Raw genomic sequence first — 21,938 nt, 5'->3', positions numbered from 1 at the left:
CTCATATAAATAAATAAATAAAATCTTAAAAAAAAAAAAAAAGACATTTCTTTACATAGATTTAAGTCGTTAATCTTTAGCAGAAAGACGCAAATTGTCTTAACCAAATAGGAGATTGGTAGTGACAATAGACTTGTCAGAGAGCATAGGTGTACCATCCCTGGAGGCAGAACTGAATGGCTCTTGAGTGCGAGTTCGATACTCTTTGCAACTGTCTCCCACACTCTACTTTGATTCCAAGTTCGTATGTGGGATATTGGTGGCAGCTCCTGGAGTCTGTCGGTTTAGTTCATTTTGTTTCCCCCATGAGCACCACTGGGTAGGTTACTGGAGAGCTCCTCGTGTTAACATTTCATTTCTAGACCAGGGGCATGTTGGATGAAATGCATGGATGACAAAAATATGGGTGATAAACAGGAAGCATTTTTATTGACTCTAGTATGGCCATATTACCACAAATAATATACAATTTGTCCCAAGCTCAGTTTCAAAGAAATTTAAGATTTTAGAATTAAATCTTGTTAGAAATACTTTAAAAGAGGTATGTGGTTATGTTTATTTATTAACAAAATATCTTATTAATTCATGAAATTAAATAAATTTCAGAGAATCTTGCCATGAAAATATTTAATGGATTGGTAGGAAATTTCACCTATCAGTTCATTATGTTCCCGTCTTAGACACAGCCTACTAAATGGAAAATAATCTTGAAAAAGCTTTCCCATAAGTCAATAGACTATACAGTAGGCAAACTATAATTCACTCATCTATTCTCTCAGATTACAAAGATTTATTATGTGTAAGGCATAGTTCTAGCTGCTAAGGCCATAACATAGTATCTGACATGCAATAAATACTCAATAAATATTTGCTATTTACAGAAAAAAAAGTAACTAAGGAATAAATTCTACCTTAGAGACTACAATGTACTAAAGGAGATAATAGCATTACTTTTTAAGTAATGATACACTATATTACTACATAGCTGTATGTATATTTTTCTGTATATAGTTGTATATTATAGTTTGCATAAAATAATACAATGACTTTATTATTAATACTTATAGAAATTCAATGATATCAATTAATATAATTTGATATAAATTAATATTTATATATTAATTTAGTGTCATACAAGTCTATAGATGATTGTTTTCATGACAGTAATTCAAAGACTGAACCAGCAATTCCAGTACACAGTAAACAATGGGATGGTATATGAGATTATTATATCTATATCCTAAGTGGTCAACTGATAACAAATTAATGGTTTTTAATTAAAAAATCTATGCAAATGTATAGATATATACTTATGTACCTATATATAAATGAATATCTAATACATGTATGCCTACATAATTATATATGTACATACATACATACCACCACATTTATTAGTGGATAAATGATACTGGACGAGTTCAAGAAGATGAATGTTAGCTACCTACATTGCTCTGCAAAATAAACAATCACTTTGAATCAGGGTGGCAGGAACATTTGTGTGATAGCGCCTCACAGTTTCAAATTTTCAAATGCTCATTATATGCCAGGACTTCCTTGTACCCTTTCTTCATACACAACCTCTTTATTGAATTGCCACAAGTTTTTTTGATTTGTATTTAGATTGTGTCATCCCTGTATTACAGAGGAAGGAATTAAAGTTTTAAAATGTTGTATTTGCCCAGCATCCCACAACTAGTAACTGGTCTTAAGCTAAGATTCTAAATGAATTCTTCATACAGAGCTCTTAACTGCTACACTGTATAAAGGAATTTTTCAGATAAAAACCTCCTCACTAATTCTTGTCTGACCTTTGTCTTTCTTACCCTCCTTTGTTCTTTGAAAGTAAATATTACCTGGGTTAGGAATAACACTATCTAGAGTCCAAAAATACAGACTTCATCTGATAAAGTTATAATTTCATTCACATTCAAGTTCTTGTTATTTTTATTTCCCTCTAAGTGAATGTGAATTTTTACAAGAAAACCTTATTATCATCCTAATTATCAATTAACATGTATTGATTGCCCACTTGATACAGAGCCCTGTGCTAAATTTCAAGGATGGGAAATTGATCTGGAGCTGTTGTGTTGTTGTTTTTTTTTTAATAAGAACAATTTGGCAAAGAATTAACATCTAAGACTTGCGGAAATGCATTTTGCCAAATGGGAAGAGAAATTCTTGTTGATAGAAGACAGTATTGTTCATGTTTACAAAATGTGAAAATTATTATTTTTTAAATGCATACCTTTACATTTAGGATGTGTATGAGCTGACATCTCAGAGAAACCACTTAGCTTCACCTGCCGTAGCAGAAAGCTTCTAATCATCTGATATTGGGCTCTCTGATGAAATGTCTTATCAGGCCTAAAATCTTTTAAATAATTAAGAAAAATAATAATACTTAACTTTAACATTTTGAAATGAGCTTGTCTAGCAATGAAATAAGCTAAGAAAACTAAAAATAAAATTTGATGAAAATCAGCAAAAAGCAAAATTTGGGCACTGCTCTTTGTCATTTACAATTAATTCCACACAAATATTTGTTTAATCAGACAATGTGGTTAATCACCAAGGTGAAAATGAAAGTTACCCACACTAAATGCTGGTATAAAAGTTAATAAATTCAGTTCATAATCATTATGCACATGCTAGTTATAATAATTTACTGTCCATACCAAATCTTTATAAGCATTGTAATTAAATATAAAATGCACATTAGAATTATAATGAGTAATTAGGGCAACATAACTAATATGCATGAAAGTCCCAAAGCTCATTAAAATGTTAAAAGACAAAACCTGCTCTACCTAGTGTTTTTGCATATTTTCCATAGCTAAATGAATGCTAGTAGAGTCTATGCATTGTTTTACCATTTTTGGTTTTTATGAATTATGCATTTAAAATGCCCTGGAAACATTTGGTTCAGTTACCAAAAGCAGACTTATTTCCATTTTGGAAGAAACAGAGCTAAATCACACCACACAAACCACACACACACACACACACACACCACAAAACACACTGAAATAGTTTTATTTGATGCTATTATGAAGCCACCTCATAGGATTACGTGAGTAAGAAAATCATAAAAACCATGATGGACCATTATTTCATGGGGCACATAGTGGAACACACTGGAAAGAGCTTGAAGATAATAGACTCAATGGGGAGCATTATCTTGACCAGTCTTTACACTTTTTACAGTATAATCATACTTGCCTCCAACTGTGAATTTCCATTTAAAAAATGGTGAACTCAAATTCAGGCAGAAATACTAAACTGAGCATTTAGCCAAAATGACAAAGAAGCAGCACATATTACTACTTCTAACATTGTTCTGAAAACCATCTACCCTGTGTCTTTTATAAACAAACACATAAACAGTTTCCAGTATGCCCAGTATACATATATACATATCTATATATATATATATACACACACATACATCAACTTTCTATCTTATACAATAGTCCCCTTTTATCTGCAGTTTCACTTTCCAGGGTTTCAGTTACCCATGGTCAACCATGGTCTGGAAGTACAATATCCTCCTTCTGACATGTGATCAGAAGGTCTTAGTACCCTAACACTGAACACACTACCTACATCATTCACCTCACTTCATCTCATCACATAGGCACTTTATCATCTTACATCATTACAGGAAGAATAATGGTCAATATAGTATGGTAAGATATTTTGAGAGATATTTTATTTTAGTATATCATTATAATTGTTCTATTTTATTATGAAGTATTGTCATTAATCCTTTACTCTGCTTAATTCTTAAACTTTATCATAGGTATATATGTATGGGAAAAACATAGTCTACGTCGGTTTTATACTATCCAAGATTTCAGGCATCCACTGGAGGTTGTGAAATGTGAATAAGGAGGGACTGTACTCAGATCTTGCAACTTACACACAAAGTAAATAAGTTGTTTGGATTCATATATATGTTTCAGATTCAACTAATAACAAAGATTTCTAGTTAAAATAAATACTCCTTTCCTTAGCAGGCATATCCATTTATTTGATCAAAATAGAGCACTTTATGTCTAGAATGTACAACTTTTTTAGAGAAATTATTAGCTTTAGTTTAAATTTTAGGTGAAATACGCCCAGAAATTCTGCTATTTCCATATCTCTCCCCACTAAAAATTAATTTATTAAAGAAATTCTTTAAGAAATGTACATTATTAGGAAATGCCATTGATATCAACATTTGGCCATATAGTATGAATGTCTTTAAGTATCACTTATGTATTACATGAACCTAATAAAGCCATTAACACTGAATGTAACTCATTAGAATTTAACTGTATTAAGTTGAAGAAGCCTGGAGTATAAATTTTAGCAAGATCATAGAATCACAGTGTTTTATAGAGTTCATTCATTCATCACATTCATTTCTTCAACGAACATTTGAAGTGTCTGCCATTTTCCTCATACTGGGCGAGGCCTTCCTTAGAGAAACAAAAGTTTATGACACATTATTAGCCAGTTCCTAATTTCACTAGAGCCCTGAGCTTCTCTGAGAACCATTTTAATATATCCTTGACCAATAGCACTGAGTAAATTAATGAATAAGAGAAGAGACAATAACTCAGAATAAATATTGAATCCGTAGATGTCATATGAACATGGAAAAATATCTTCCAATTCTCAAATGCATCTCATTTATGGAAGCTGAAGAAGTAGGGAGTCTTCCTAGGGTGGGTCCTCATATCAACCTTTCTGGGTGCTCTAATAACACCTTCCTGACATGCTACTTTTCCACAGTACTTGGTTTGCATAGTACTTGCTATCCTTTTGGTTCCCATGGCAGTTCTGTTCTCTGCGGTAGATCTTCAGTCAGATATCCCTCACATTAAATCACTCTGAAATCCACAATTCATTTCAGACACTCCATTTCCTTAGCAGAAGATGAAACAAATTTCCTTTTCAAGGCAGACCCATGGAGCTCTCTTTGGCTTTGGTATGGAAGAGACTTTGAGCCTGAATGTCTTTGGAAAATTCTACCTACGAGTAATGGTCTGGATAATTCCTTGGCAAAATTATCTCCCATCCCCCTCCAAATGTACGTAGAATATTTCCTGGCCCCACTGATGACAGACTTGACTATATGACTGCTTTGACTAATTGGCATTACAGATATGACATAGAGTAAGACACATGAGTGAGAAATCAATAGTGATACCTGTCACTAAGTTGTAGTGGTTATTTCTTACATGGTATTATTGTGGCAATGGCTAAGTAAAACAGGGAATAAGCCTAAAGTTTATCTGTGATTGCTTTCTGAACTAAAGTATATCAGGGGATGTGATAGACATACTGCTTGAATTTTTTCTACAACTCAGCACCCATCTATATTGTATTTTAGTGCCGAGTTATATAGTGTTACATGTGATACTGTTAATATATAAAAATGAAACAGTAAAATTAACCATTTAATTTCAGATGATTTATTATAAATCATATCTAAGTACTCTAAGGAATACATTAAATTTAATTACATATATAATATAGCACATATTTATATATATACTATAGAAGTATATAAAATGTTTATTATATATTAAAAATATATATATCCACACATAGATATATATTAATCTAATTCAGTATGAAGGGATGAAAAAACACAAGGTATTATTATAGAGCAAAACTTACCAAAAACACTAAGGTGATATATTTGCAGACCTTGAATTATTTATTTTATAGGCAGATAATATTAGAGATTTTAAACAGACAAATGGTAATGCTACAGAAATTTTCTACTCAGCAGAGAAATGACACTATGACATCTGCCTTGACTTACATCAAGATATGCTATATTTTTGTAACAGAGAATTGAATGGTTGTTTTAGTTTTTATTCATTCAACAGCAATAATATATCTTGTATTTTTTATTGAGTGCCTGCTATGTTCCAGGCACTAGTCTAGGATATATCGTTGAACAAAACAAAACTGTTTCCTCATGGATTGTACTTTCCAGGGAGGGAAAAGAGACAATGAGCAAATAAAAAAGTAAACATATACTATGTCAGATGGAAATTGTTGATACAGAGAACAATGAGGATGTCTAAGAAAGGAGTTGTAAGGTAAGGGAATAGATGTATTATTTTATATAGAGGGACAGGGAAGTCCTCTTCAATATGGTGAAATTGGAGCACAAACTGGAGGCAATGTGGATGCAAGCAAGAAATGAAGACATCTGAAGGTTGAGTATTTCAGCCTGAGGAAGTACCAAGTTATAAAGAACCTCAAGTAGGGACATTCTTGGTATATGTTCCATGAATATCAGGAAGTTCATTGTGGCCAGAGAAGATTCGGCAAGAAAGATAGTGAACACAAATGTGGCCAGAGAGAAGGCAGGAGAGTCAGATGGTTTACGGTTTTGTGGACCACTGTAATGAATTTGACTTGTAATTCCGAATGAAAGGGGAAGCCAGGGCGTGGTTGTATAGTAGCAAGAATGAGGATTTGAGAGCGCCTGGGTGGCTCAGATGGTTGAGCGTCTGCCTTTGGCTCAGGTCATGATCCCAGGGTCCTGGGATCAAGTCCCACATCCGGCTCCCTGCTCAGCGGTGAGCCTGCTTCTCCCTCTCATCTCTCTCTCTGTCTCTTCTGAATAAATAAATAAAATCTTAAAAAAAAAAAAAAAAAGAATGAGGATTTTACTTGTTTTAATAGAAACACTATGGCTGCTATATTGAGTATGACCAATAGCGCTGAGTAAATTAATGGAGAGCAAGGGCAGAAGTAGGGGGACCAGTTAGGAAACTTCAATATTTCAAGCCAGAGGTCATGCTGGCTTGCACTAGCATGATAGCTATGCGGTGGTAAGGAGTGATGAGATGCATTTTAAAGACAGAATCTACAAGATTACAGTCTCTCAAGACTTGGAAATGTTTTGTAATGACATTGATGAAATGGCAATAGTAACTGTTCATCAAATGCACAGATAAGTTTTGCAGGATGAGAGCAATAAATAGTGAGGAATCTAGTGATTTTGACATAAGAGGCAGTAAATAAGACTGAGATTATAAGGAGGGTATCAGCTGCATTTTAGGCATATATATATTTCTGAGCAGAAGAGGGAAGAGCCTAAACATTTTCTCTAATAATTTATTTATGTGCTACTCTTGCTGACACGGAATTTCTTATTTGTCTGTCAGACTTTCCCTTTCCTGACACACCCTTCAGTTGTCAAATTACTTTTGCTGTTAGGCAGAATTTTCTCCTACCAAGTCTTATTTAATCATTTTAGGGAGGATGACATATTTTCGCTTGTTAAACATTCTTAGTTTCAAATACACCTGTACTATTGTTTATGAAAATTACAGTTTTTCTGCCATCCCTCCTCCCACATCTTTTTGTTTCTCTAAGATACATTATTTGTAGGTAAATGTCTCTCCTACTTTATGTCTCCTTATTCTTTGGCTCTTAGTTACTACTTACTGTGTTTGCTCTATCTAGCGTTCTTTCTCCATAAACAGAAGTATCTAAAACTGTGTTTTTCAGATGGGAAGAAAAATTACCTCTCAATTCCACAACCAGTATCACTTCCTGCTCTGTTGTTTTTCTCCTTGTTCATAAGTTCAGAGCAAGTTGATGGATAAAGCACATCTGTTTCACAGTCATGACCTCTGTTACTTTACTCTCTGAACCATATAGAAATTCTGTAACAGTACAAACTCCAGGATGCAGGTCTGAGCACACAGCTGATTGCCACCTCAAAATAAATGGAGAGGTAGAAGTGATTCAGTTTAGGAACCTGTGCATATAGTTTTGAAAAATGTCATTCACTTAACACCTTTCCTATAGTCTTGCTAGACTTCTAACATTTACCCTCATGCATTTGAGGGCAGTGAGCAAGAAGAAAAGGTAGTTTTACAACTATATTTCTATAATATAATTTTTTTTCTTAATTTCCCTTTTTTTTCCCCTAGCTACTGAAAGCTTTCTTTTCTCTTCCTCCGAGAGGAAAGTAATGTGTTTGGAAAGTAATTCTTTGGAATATATTAGCAATATGAATTATTCATCTTTCAGAATTAAATAATTTTAATAACTGAATTTTAATCAACTTTTTTAATGTGCTATTTTAAGATTATTGAAGCCTCAGAAACAAGAATAATAAACCATTTAGTCAACTAAGAAATCTGATTCAGTGATTGATCTGCAGAGGGCAGAAGCCATACCAGCCCAAGGCTCCCTGGTGCCTTTGGGTTTACTAGTAGATCCTTGGAGGAAACTGGCCCTGAAGTCAGAGGGAAACTTGATCTGGTGAGAATTAGCCTGAGGAAAAATTCCACCAATGTTTTCCCCATCTATTACCAAATACATCTTTATTGGTATCATTTTACATTGATTGACTGCAAAAAAGTCTTAAATTTATACGTCTAGTTTATTTGTATTCTCACAGATCGATTCTATTCTTTGAAAATGTACCATGACTTAAAACATAACAATAAACATAATAGAAGCTTAAACAACATATCTTGACTGATTAATATAGCTAGAAGATTTTCCCCATGAGAAAAAGATTCCCAAGAATATTTTCATGTTTTACAAGCAATCTAAAGAGAGCATCTGAACCTCTTCTAATCTTTATTTTGGAGGGATTCATTAAGCAATAATTTTTATATCAGGAAATTCATAATCACTTCAACATGAAAAGAATGCATGCAAACATTTAGGGACTCGGAAGGTTTATACTGATGTGCAACTTGTGTTGCAAGATCGTACGTGCTGAGAATAGAGATGCCTTTGGAGAGTCCCAGCTTCAAAATTCTTACAGACTTGTCCACTGTATCCAAGTCAATCACATTCAGCTATAATTTCAGCATGACTGACAACAGAGAAGAGATCAAATCATGAATAAAGTCTAAAGAAAGAAAGTTTGGTGAACAACTAGGAAAACAGTGAACCATTTAATTCCTATTGATACAGCTGGTGGCCCAAGAAATCTGACATTTTACAGTGGATGCATCACTGAAGTGAGCATTGCTGACTATAAGGGGACAGCTACTTCAAGCTGTAATTTTATTACTGCTGACCCTTGCCAAAAACATGATATGAATGAATTCTGCCTAAGCACCAACAAACTCCTCATTATATATATAATCCTTTAATTCCTTACTGTTCTTTTATCTACTTCTTCATGAGTCACAGATAACCCAACCATCCATCCTTCAATGGCCTCTAACAGATGTACACTCATAATCAAGACACTATCTGATCATTCACACCACAATATAAATGACTAATGAAAGCTTAAGTATATTTAACCTCCTTGAAAGATTTAAATATTATAATAGCATTACACCATGAGTTTAGGAAAAGAATCCTTTATGTTGTAGTTTTAAACAATGCACAGATATTTCTTTGAGTGTTTAGGGGGACAGTGCAAGGACCTTCACCAATGCCCCTAAAGTCAGACTTACTATGCAGTTATATATCTTAGCTCTGGATTTTTTTACAAAGTATTTGGCTTTTTATGCTCCTGTGCAAACATAAGGGTATCAGAGATCACAGCTTAGTACACTAAGATGGATATTGAGCCTTTAATAAAACCACTGAAGTCAATTTCATGTGAAATTCATGTGAATTTAATGTGAAATTCCACTTTTCATTGTCTTCCATGTGAAAGAGAAAATGATCTCATCATAAGCTTAACTGAATCGATACATTGATCTTTTATATGCCCTAACACATAAAGAATGTCCACAATTGCATATCTTTCTAGAAAGAACACCTTTGTGTTCCATACACTTTTGATGTTCTATCACATTATTGAACCCAAGCCTCTTACTTTTTGGTCATTGAGAAATTAGACAAGGTCTACCACAAATGTCTTTCAGAGAAGATTTTTTTGGTTAACTACAATTAAAAAGCAGGGTATGGATGGAATTCTGGGAAAGTAAGAAGTGATACTGGTACAGCTTTTAATTAAATTAATCACATGCTTGCCATACCAAGACAGTGAATTTTTAAAAAATCAGTTCCTTTTCTATCCATATCTTATCATGATGTCATGTTCTTAAAAGGGAGCATAACTGTGATATCCTATTCACTAGTAATAATACCTGTTTAATAATAGCTAATGTTTTTATTGGCTGCTAATTCAGTGCGAAGCACTAAGGTAGCACTTTTCATAAAGTTTGTTTTTGTTTTTGTTTTTAATTCCAGTGTAGTTAATATATAATGTTATATTAGTTTCAGATGTACAATATAATGGTTCTACAATTCCATGTATTACTCAGTGCACATCAAGATAAGTGTACTCTTAATCCCATCATCTATTTCACTATCCCCCACCCACTGCCCCTCTGGTAACCCTCTGTTTGTTCTTTATAGTTAAGAGTCTGTTTTTTGGTTTGTCTCTCTTTTTTTTTTTTCCTTTGTTCATTTGTTTGGTTTCTTAAGTTCCATATATGAGTGAAATCATATGGTTTTTGTCTTTCCTTGATTGGCTTATTTCGCTTAGCATTATACTCTCTAGCTCCATCCATGTTGTTGCAAATGGCAAGATTTCATTCTTTTTTTTTTGGCTGAATAATATTCCATTATATATACCACATCTTCTTTATCCATTCATCTATCTGTGGACACTTGCGCCGCTTCCATAATTTGGCTATTGTAAATAATGCTGCAATAAACATTGGGGTGAATATTTCCCTTTGAATTAGTGTATTGGTATTTTTTGGGTAAATACCCAGTAGCGTGATACCTGGATCACAGGGTAGTTCTATTTTTAATTTTTTGAGGAGCTTCCATACAGTCTTCTACAGTGGCTATGCTAGTTTGCATTCCCACCAACAGTGCAGGGGGGTTCCTTTTTCTCCACATTCTCATCAACACTTGTTGTTCTTGAGCTTTTGATTTTAGCCATTCTGACAGGTGATATGTCATTGTGGTTTTGATTTGCATTTTCCTGATGGTGAGTGATGTTGAGCATCACTTCATGTGTCTGTTGGCCATCTGTATGTCTTCTTTGTAGAACTGTCTGTTCATGACTTCTGCCCATTTTTTAATTGGATTATTTGGGTCTTGGGTGTTGAGTTGTATAAGTTCCTTATATATTTTGGATATTGACCCTTTATCAGACATCATTTGCAAATATCTTCTCCCATTCAGTAGGTTGCCTTTTAGTTTTGTTGGTCATTCCTTTGCTATTCAGAAGCTTTTTATTTTGATGAAATCCCAATAGTTTATTTTTGCTTTTGTTTCCCTTTCCTTGGTAGATATATCTAGAAGATGTTGTTATGGCCAATGTCATAGAAATTACTGCCTGTGCTCTCTTCTAGGATTTTTATGCTTTTAGGTCTCACATTTAGGTTCTTAATCCATCTTAAGTTTATTTTTGTGTATGGTGTGAGAAAGTGGTCCACTTTCATTCTTTTGCATGTAGCTGTCCAGTTTTCCTAACACTTTGAAGAGACTATCTTTTTTCCCAGTACATATTCTTGCCTTCTTTGTTGAAGATTAATTGACCCTATATTGTGGGTTTATTTCTGGGCCTCCATAAAGTGTTTTATGTTGTCCATATAGCAATCCTATGAAGTAGGCACTATTTATTTTATGGATGAGAAAACTGGAGTTTAGAAGGGTTAAGTAACTCAGGTACTGAATGTTACAACCACTTTTGTTTGGCTGCAAAGAAAAGCCTTTTCACTGCTCTATTTTGTGACTGTGTAAATGTTTAAGGTCTTGGGGAAGCTGGAGATACATTACAAACTGTATTATTTTCATCCCCTGTGAAAAGGGAGCAGAGGTGTATTCAATGTGAAAGTCCTTTAGGTGATAAAGATTATTTTTCAACTATATTTCAGTAGTTTGATTTTTTTTTTTTTAAATCTGGCTAGGTAAATTACTTTTAAAAATTTTCCCTTAGCAATAACATGGAGTTTTCAGCTTTCTTTAAGATCAAATTAGTCCATAAGGCAAGGAAATATTTGCTTCATGGAAAGGGTTTATTGACCTAGTGATTCATTTCAGTGAGATCTATGACAGCCTTTGAAAGATTGTCATTATTCCTTACCCTAAGGTGCAACCTATCTTCAAGGAAGAAATTTTTCAACTACCATCATCTGCATCTGTAACAATTGTGTATTGAGCACTTCCTATATGATGTGTTTTCTGGTAGGTACTGGAAACCTTAATTTCTTTTCAAAGACTGTTTATTTGACTGAGGCTTCTTTGGTGTAGCTCACAAGTTCTAGAATTTAGACCAAGGTCAACATGCTTATTTACCACAATGTTTTCCTACATAGCTTCTATAGGACAGATTTCCTCATGATTTACTTCTCTTTACTATTCTTCACTCTTCTTTATTGTTGTAACTATTTAATATGGCACCTTCGGCATTGTCCATCATTTTGAGGGAGAGGTATGGTGTCAAATTTGTTTGCCTTTGGAGCTATAGAGTTTCATTTGAACTACCTCAATTCACTAAGGCTATTGAAATAATTCTTGGATTCACTCATCTTTTTGATAATAGGACTTTGTACAAAACCAAAGCTCCCACTGAGAATGACAAGAGAAGAAGAAGGTCTTTGTGGCTATTGTCATGTAACTAAGAAAACTTGAATCTTGATTAGGCTTATTGGGTGCCAAGTGCAGAGGTTCTGTTGCTTGCACCTGCAGAGCCTGGAGTTTTGGATGAAGAACCTTTAATTATCTTCATCCTGAAATGACTGGCTAAACAATGAATGGAAATAATCCCACTGAGTAAATGAAAAGGGAAGACTCCTCTTTTATGAGCATCTAATCACACAGGTGTTAAATACCCCTTCTTGACCCTTTCACTGCTGGCTTTTCCCAACATCTGTTCTTTGCTGTTCCCCACAGCTGTCTAGTAACATTTCTTTAAAATTTATTTATTTCAATTTGCAATTGCTTCAGCTCATAGCCATATACAATTCGATATAAGGGCATTATTCCTAAATTTCAGCAGTACAACAAATCACTCTATTCCAAAGGATGCCATTGTACTTATGAATTTGAGAGGCTTAAGTAATCACTTTCTTTACTACTTTGGTGTAATTGAAAAAAGTTACATCTGAGCAAAACAAAAACTGTCTTTATGAAAAAGAAAAACAAAAATAGTTCCAGAAACACAAACACATGTAGAATGCCCATCTTTACACTCCCATTCCCTGTAAAAGCAACTTACAGGGCCAAAATTCACAGATCAATGGAATATGATGGTAAAAAAATAGGTTCTGGGGGCAATCATGCAGAATTTACCACTTGGTTATCTCTTCTATGAAGGGCTCAATATGATTTCTTAAAACTCAGAACATTTTTTTAGTGGAAAATGAGTGTTTTGTACAACTTAGCTAAACCATACTTGTAATCCTTGTTATAGCTCCAGTTTGAGACTTAATTAATCATAATTGTTGTGAGGTATGTATTTCTAGCAAATAAGCAACTATCCCTTATGATGTAAATGACCACAGCCTTTTCCTCACATAAAATTCATGAGTGCATAATAGCTCATGAGCACATAGAAACCTGTTGAACCAGGGATCATTGTTGACCTGAAAAGTCATGAATCACATAATATAGGATGTGGACTAGACCTTAGACATCTACTAGCCCCACTGGCCAACATACCCAGAATAAATCCCAAGAAATATTAGGCCCACAGAACTTCAATATAAAACCTTCTATAATTCCATGGTCTCATAAGTTTGGAAAAAGCTTCATACTATAAAATATTCATAAGGCATACATGTACATCACAGTCTCTGAGATGTGCTCTAGAAAAGAAACCTGCTAGGTATAATCAGATATTTTTGTGGCCATATAACTATTTTATTTACACAAAGTAATGGGGTTCAGAATGATTTAAACTTGGAATTTCACTAAAAGTGTCCTGTCACTGCCAGTTAACTAAAATGAGTTGACTCAGGTCCAATGTGACCAATGATCTATTTAATTAAATTTTCTCTCAATTCTTTCTTTTTTTATGGATTGGCCAAAGACTTTCTCATCATCCTAAAAATTACTACAACGGCCTCCTAGCAGTTCTGCCTGTTTCCCATCCTGCCTCTCTGCAGACCATGATCTACTCAGCAGCCAAAGAATATTTATAAAAAGTTAATCAAGCCATGTCACTCTGCTCAAAATCTCCAAAACCTCATCTCCTTAGAACAAAATTCAAAGGCTTTACCGTGGACTTCCAGACTCTACAGAATCTGAGCCCCAGCTGCCTGCCCAATCTTCTCTTCTGGATTCTTCCTCTCACTTATCCGCTCAGGGCATGATGACCATTTTGCTGCTACTTAAACCTTTTAAGCATGTTTCCACCTCAAGCATGCTCTCAACTCAGGGCCTTTGACTTTTCTGTTTCCTTTTATTGTAATAATTTACTGCAGATGACCACATGATGTCTTTTCTCTCATCATTCAGTTTTCTGCTCAAATATTGCCTTATCAATAAAGGGCTCCATGACTGCATCACAGAAAACAATACATTTCAGCATTCCTTTTTCTTTCACTATGCTCAATTCCCATCTCAGTTCATACAACTTTCTTACTATTTATTTATTTACTTACTCACTCTTGGACATGCATATACATGCATACACATACACCCCCCCCCTCAAAAATGTTAGCCCTACAAGGCCAGGAATATCATTTTTTCTCATTAACATGGTCCCTAATAAAAATATTTAAGTGACAAAGGAATTAAGACTAGATAAGTGGATGAATCCACTTCTTCTTGAACAGTCATTTTTAGAGAGGGAGAATAATATGAATAAGGGTTCATTCATGTCCCCAAGAAAAATCAATAGAGCCTTCAAGATCAAGTGTATAATTTTAACCTCAAAATGAAATCTACATCAGACTCCCCTCTCCATATTGATTACACATAGCCCATAGCCCTTTAATTCTCTAACAAACAAACTGTTCTTAGGGCTTTTTCTTACGTACAGTGTTAATTCTTGACTCATTCTTCATCTGTGCTTCCATATGACATTTTAGGTATCTTTCCATTTTTAGTGTCCATCACAGGAGCCTGTGAACCTCTAGCCAACAGGATCATGTCGCTTTAACTTGTGTGGTAAAACACCTAGTGTTAAGCCATATGCACAAAGAACTGCATAAAAGCCTTTTAATGACAAATTAGATTTTATTTTGGTTCATTATGCATGGGTTTTCAGGCAATGTTCCGGATTTCATGGTTTTGTTTATAATGAGTCATGGCCCCCTTGACAAACAAGAAAGTAATTAAACTAACCAGGTTATCAATAGAAGCTTGTGATGGATCTCCTGTTGCATATGGTTATTTCATCTTCAATAATAGTTGGATATTATAAAAGATTATGGCCTCTTAGTGTGACAGGGAGAGAAAGAGAGATTAAAGCCCCTGAGAATAAAGCCTCTGAGAACAAGAGGGGAAATACAATCCTACCTGTGGCTCTCATAAGCAAAAAAGTATCATAATAATTGACAAATAAGTGGAGTTTTATTTATAGATGTCTTTTGTATATTTTATTGCCTTTCATGGGGAGATGTGAATTTTGCTTTACAAAGATAATTAAATTTATTAAATAATTTCTTATATTGTGTGAGTGTGTATATATATATTTGTGTATATATGTAAACGTACACACACATGAATACATAGACGTATATACACACAGAAAAATATACACATATATGTAATATGTATTATATATTTACATATATACTATGTATATACATATATAAATGTGCATATGTATTATGTCATAATGTTTTCTTCTTCAAATATCTTTGGTAACACTTTTTTTTATTATTTTCACCAAGTTATTAGCAAGCACTTTAATAAAAATAACATTTCTTTGCAAGTTTCTTTCCAGAACTATAAATTGAACTTTTACTATTAAGAATAAAAATACCACAGAGAAATAGAGGTGCTATAATTTCAAAGTGAAGTATCACCCTTAACAGAAAATGATGAATGTCCTAGGGTATTTTTGAAAGGAAAGGCAATGTTCTGTTGTAAGTGTGTTTACAGTTTTCATATTCACTGCATATTGAAAAATCATTAAACTCTACTTTTTTATTACTTTGTAAAGAAACCTAAAATATATCCAGAGTGCACACTTACTCAGGTCATTTGTTTGAATGAATTAGTATTTGCATTTTCATGGTTCCTGCTGTGTTGAACACTTTCCCATAGTGTTATTTCAAATATATAGTATGTTAAAAAGATTGACAGAAAAGAAAATATTTATAAAAATAGATATGCATATCTAAAAGATAGTTATGATAGAAGATAGATATAGCTGCAACGCCAAAAGGAATGCACCATCCATGGAGGAAATCATTGATAAGCTGGAGTTCGTTACAATTAGAAATTTTGGCTCTGTGAAATACACTATTAAGAGTCTGAAAAGACAAGCCACACATTGGGGAAAAGTATTTGTAAAAGGCACATCTGAGAAAGGATGGCTATCCAAAATATACAAAGAACTCTTAAAACTCAACAATAAGAATATAAACAACCCAATTAAAAAATGGGCCAAAGACCTTAACAGAACCTTCACCAAATATATACAGATAGCGATTAAGTATATGAAAAGATGCTCCATGTCATATGTCAGCAATGAAATGCAAATTAAAACAATGAGATACCTCTACACACATAATAGAATGACCCAAATCTGGAACACTGACAGCCCCAAATGCTGGCTAGGATGTGGGGCAACAAGAGTGCTCATACATTGTTGGCGGGGATGCAATGTGATAGAGCCACTTTGGAAAACAGTTTGGTAGTTTCTTACAAAACTAAACATGCCTTTATCATGTGATCCAACAATTGCACTCCTTCGTATTTACTCAAAGGAACTTAAAACTTATGTACACAAAAACTTGCGCATGGATGTTTACAGCAGCTTCATTTATAATTGCCGATACTTGGAAGCAACCAAGATATTGTTTAGTAAGTGAATGGATGAATAAACTGTGGTACTTCCAGATGATGGAATCTTATTCCGTGCTGAAAAGAATTGATCCGTCAAGCCATGAAAGGACATGGAGGAACCGTAAATGCATAACACTAAGGGAAAGAAGCCAACCTGAAAAGGTTACATGCTCTATGATTACAACTATATAACATTCTGGAAAATGCAAAACTTTGGAAACAATAGAAAGATCAGTGGTTTCCAGGAGTGGAGGGGTGGTAGAGATTGCGAGCCAGAGCACAGAAGATTTTTAGAACAGTGAAAATAATTTGTATGATATAATGATAGTTATATGTCATTATGCTTTCCTCTAAACCCATATGATATACAACACCCAGAGTGAAACCTAATGTAAACTATGCATTTTAGGTGATAATGATGTGTCAATATAGGTTCATCAACTGTAACAAGTGTACTGTTGTGGTAGGGGATGTCAATAACAGAGAGGCTATGCATGTATTGGGGCTAGGAGTATATGGGAGATCTCTCTACCTTCCACTCAGTTTTGTGTGAACTAAAACTGCTCTAAAAAATTAAATCTATCAAAAGAAATGACATGCATACAACTCTTAATGCTTCTCTCCAAAACTCACCGACTTATTGTCTTACCCATCTCAGGCAATGGGTATTACAACCTTCCGGTTAAGCCAGATGAAGTCGCCCTGGACTCGTTTCTTTTTTTCACATCTGTTAGGAAAATCCTATTGGCTTCAACTTCACAACAGACTCCAAAGCCAATTACTTTCACTACCTCTAGTGCTGCTGCCCTAACCTGAGCTGCCAGCATCACTTGCCTTGCTTACTGCAACAGCTTCCTACAAGAGCTCAGCTTCCCTTCTGGCCTCACTATGGTCTTTTCTCAACACAGCAGCCAAAATACCTTTGAAATGAACATCAGATTATATCTCTCTTCTATGGTAGTTCACCATTTCACTCAGAGTAAAACCAAGTCCTTAAAATCGCCCTTGGCCGATCTTCCCTCCTTTGGCCTTATGTATTAGTCACGGTTCTCCAGAGAAACAGAACTAATAATATATATGTGTGTATATATATATCTACATTTCTATATGGATATATTTCTATATGGAAATAGACACACATATATTTATAAATCTATAGATGTCTAGATAGGTAAATACACACATATTTACACATATCTACCTACACACGCACATGTATGTAAATCTTTAGATGTCTAGATAGATAAATATGCACATACATATTTACACATATCTACCTACACACGCACATGTATGTAAATCTTTAGATGTCTAGATAAATATGCACATACATATTTACACATATCTACCTACACACACACACACATATATAAATCTATAGATGTCTAGATAGATAAATACACACACACATATTTATACATATCTACCTACACACACACACACTCACACACACACACACAAAGAGATTATATTATGAGGACTAGCTCACGTGATTATGCAAGCTGAGAAGGCCCCCGAATTGGTGTCTGCAAGTGAAAACCCAGGAAGGCCAGTGGTATAGTTCAGTCCAAGTCTGAATGCCAGTGAGAACCAGGGGAGCCAACGGTATAAATCTCAGTCTGAGGGCAGAAGACCAAGGTTTTACCTCAAGCAGTCAGACAGAGAAGGGGGGGAATTCTCCCTTCCTCTGCCTTCTGTTCTATTCAGGCCTTCAATGGACTGTATGGTATGTACCCACATGGGAGAGGGCCATACACTTCACTGAGTCCACTGATTTGAATGTTATTTCCATACAGAACCAGACAAACCCAGAAATAATGTTTAGCAAATACCTGGACACTGTGATGCAATCAAGTTTACAGAAAATTAACCATCACACTCCATCTCCTGATAATCTCCCTTCTTTCTCTTTGCTTCAGCCACATGGTTATCTTTGGTATTTTTCAAGCAAACCAGGCTTGCCTCAGCCTCACGGCCTTACTGCTAGCTGTTCCCTCTTCGTGGAAGGCTCTTTCTCCAGATATCCACAGAGCAAACTCACTGATCTACAGCTAGTCTTTACGTAAATCTCACTTTCTCAATGAATCTTCCTCAGATAACCCTACATAAAATTGCAGTCCATTCCTTGAACATATTCCTCTTATCTTGCTCTAATTATTTTTCCCATCTTTCTAATCACCTTCTAACATTTTATTTAAATTATTTATTTACTGCTTATAGTCTGTCTCCACATACCTCCCTCCATCTAGAACATAAACTTCATCACATCAGAAGGATGGACTGCTTTTTGCCTTGAGAAATATCTGGCATATATTGATGGCTCAACAACTATTTGATGAGTAAAGGAGTGGCTATGCTACAAAGAAGCTTTTTAAGCATCATTTTGTGTGCTTTGATCTCTGAACATGCAAAGATAAGCGAGATACTCACCCTGCCTTCAGGCAGCTAACAAGCAGCCTGGCATACCCATAAATAATTACAATACAAGATAGAAAGTATATGGTATGAGAGAGATTTAGATAAACTATTGAGAGAAAGGAAAACTATTTTCAACCAGAGCAACAGGAAAGAGTATGGAGACACCTAACTGAGGCTGCATCTGTAGAAATGGAAAAGAATGGCATTTCAGGTATCGCTAACGTGCTAAAGCGCAGGGAACAGGCAGAAGAAAACACAGGAAAATGAAAAGAGGTCAGGCTTTGAGTCAATATGCCTAAGTCAATATGCCAATATTAAGCCCAAATTCTGCAGCTAAGTAGCTGTGTGACCTTAGATAAATTATTTAACCTCTCTGAGCTTCAGTGTTCACATTTCTGATATTGGGATAATCCCATCTAGCTTAGAGTATTACGTGAGGAAATCATGACCATCAAGCACCTAGCCCAGTGACTGGCTCCCAGTGATCACTCAATAAATGAGAACTATTATGGGAGTGTAGTTTGACTGGAGTACAGATGAAGTATTCCCCTCAACAATGCCATTTTTCCAACAGGAAGCAAGGCCAAAATGTATTGCATTTACTCTGCACTCCTTGGGAACATTCATCTATTGTCCAACTTGAAAAATGAAGCTGAAAATGACTAGTCTTGTATCAGAAGCATAAAACACTGAAAATGTGATGCATTGGCCCATCAGGCATAATATTGCTTTGAATATAGAAGGAATAAAAATATGTGTGTGTTATACTTCTGCTGATGAGTAGTTTTAGTTACCCACCAGTTTCTTTGCTTGTTTGTTTCTTTTTCAGTCGCTCCTACAATTCAGGAAATTAAATCTGGCACCGTGGCCCCGGGACGCAGTGGATTGATAAGATGCGAAGGTGCAGGTGTGCCGCCTCCGGCCTTTGAATGGTACAAAGGAGAGAAGAAGTAAGGGCTTTGTGATTATTACTGTGTTTCAAGCACTTTGAGCTAATGTGTTTGTGTTTCAGATACTTACCTGAAGCCCTTTCTTTAACCGGCTTGAATGATTCTCAGCAGCCTCCTCGCAGGCAGGCAAACTGAAGGGGCCCACATGGGAGGGATGAGTAGCTAATAGCATCTAGAAGAAATGTCCACTTTGGTTTTATATGATCACAGAAATGCCTGCAAATCCCATGTCGCTGATACATTTCATTTCCTCCCTTCCTTTCTGAACCAGTACCCCATTGCTCTTGCTGGCAACCATGTTTACTTGGGAAGTAAACCAGCTTTTAAAGAACTTGGGCACAGCTTTCATGAGTGCACTCCAAAAGCAATTGGAGCTGCTGTCTCTGCCTGGCTTCCCTGAGAAGTCTCAACCCTTTCACCTGCCTTACTCTCCTGCAAGGCATTTTAACATTTCATTTTATAGAACACTATGTTTTAGATATTCTGTCACTAAAGGGCCTGTAGAGGAGATAAAATACATGGTTAAAGGACTAACCAAGGGGATTTTAGGGCTACTGTAACTTTAGCTCTATGTGATTGTCCCCTTGAGGAGCCCCAGGAAAAGCCTTGACAAGAGCTATTGAACAAGAGAAGACAGGACTTGACTACTTTCTCTTTACTTTCAACCAGTAGGCTCATTCAGACCTCTTCAGCTGCTCTTACCAAGCTATCAAAGAAGCGTGGGACCCCTGTGGGTTAACTGGAAGATGTAATGCAGAGGGGAGGATATTATCTAGAATATATATATATATATCTATATATATATAGATAGATATATATAGAGAGAGATATATATATATTTTTTTTGCCTCAAAACTAGGGAAGAATGTGTTCAAGAAAATGCTAGGTTGGGCCATATGAAACTGCCATTTTTAGTCAAAAAAGCTAAATATTGGCAATTCCACACTGTTCAACATATATATGTATGGGGTTTACTTATTTATACCATGGCTCGTGACAGGACAGCTAAATGTCTGAACTGAAAACTAGTGAAATGACATAAGAGCTTAGATGTTGCCATAATGGATGACAGTGGATGGAACATAGCAGGTACTTTTTTTTTTTTTCTTAAACTGTAATCAAAAGAAGATTTGTAGAAGACCTTCTTCTTCTTCAACACCAGCCTTAACAATAAAGGATATCCCCATAACTATGTCATTTGATCTGAATAACTGACTCTGCTTTTATCTACAGTTATTTGCAGCTATTTTTATGCCACCTCTTCTGTAATTTGGGATACTCAATTTTTAATTCTTTTTACTACTTAATGTTTTTACTAATTCTAAATCTACCTCTTTGGGGCTTCATAGAAGCCCCATTTTTTATGTACTTAGAATTAGATAAACTAGTCTGTGGTCACCCTTGTCCTACGGTACAATATTGTATATCAGCCAATAACCTTTCTCAGATTCTGATAATCCAGATTCAGAAGTTCAGTTTTTGATTATATGGACAAACATCTAGAAGAGTGGTTTCCAATCCTCTGTAAGTTATGAAACCCTTTTTTCAAATACAATCTTATGTGGAAGCCCAGTAAGTAATATCTTTGAAAGCTGGCCTTCTCTGGTAGATGTGGGGTGAATGGAGCTTCAGTTCCATGTCTCAGAA

General features: G+C 35.1%; 1 protein-coding gene across 1 annotated transcript in view; it reads left to right on the top strand.

Moving 5' to 3' along the window:
- NEGR1 (neuronal growth regulator 1) overlaps window positions 1-21,938 on the top strand; it is a 797,662-nt gene that overhangs the window by 589,008 nt on the left and 186,716 nt on the right. The window contains exon 5 of the mRNA XM_031034781.2: window positions 20,171-20,291. Within this exon, the coding sequence (XP_030890641.1) occupies window positions 20,171-20,291 (121 nt within the window). The remainder of the gene's footprint in view (window positions 1-20,170; window positions 20,292-21,938) is intronic.

This window comes from Leptonychotes weddellii, chromosome 4, assembly GCF_054177405.1.
Source record: "Leptonychotes weddellii isolate Sample4059 chromosome 4, ASM5417740v2, whole genome shotgun sequence".
Classification (NCBI taxonomy): Eukaryota; Metazoa; Chordata; class Mammalia; order Carnivora; family Phocidae; genus Leptonychotes; species Leptonychotes weddellii.
This window is presented reverse-complemented; position numbering and strand designations above follow the sequence as displayed.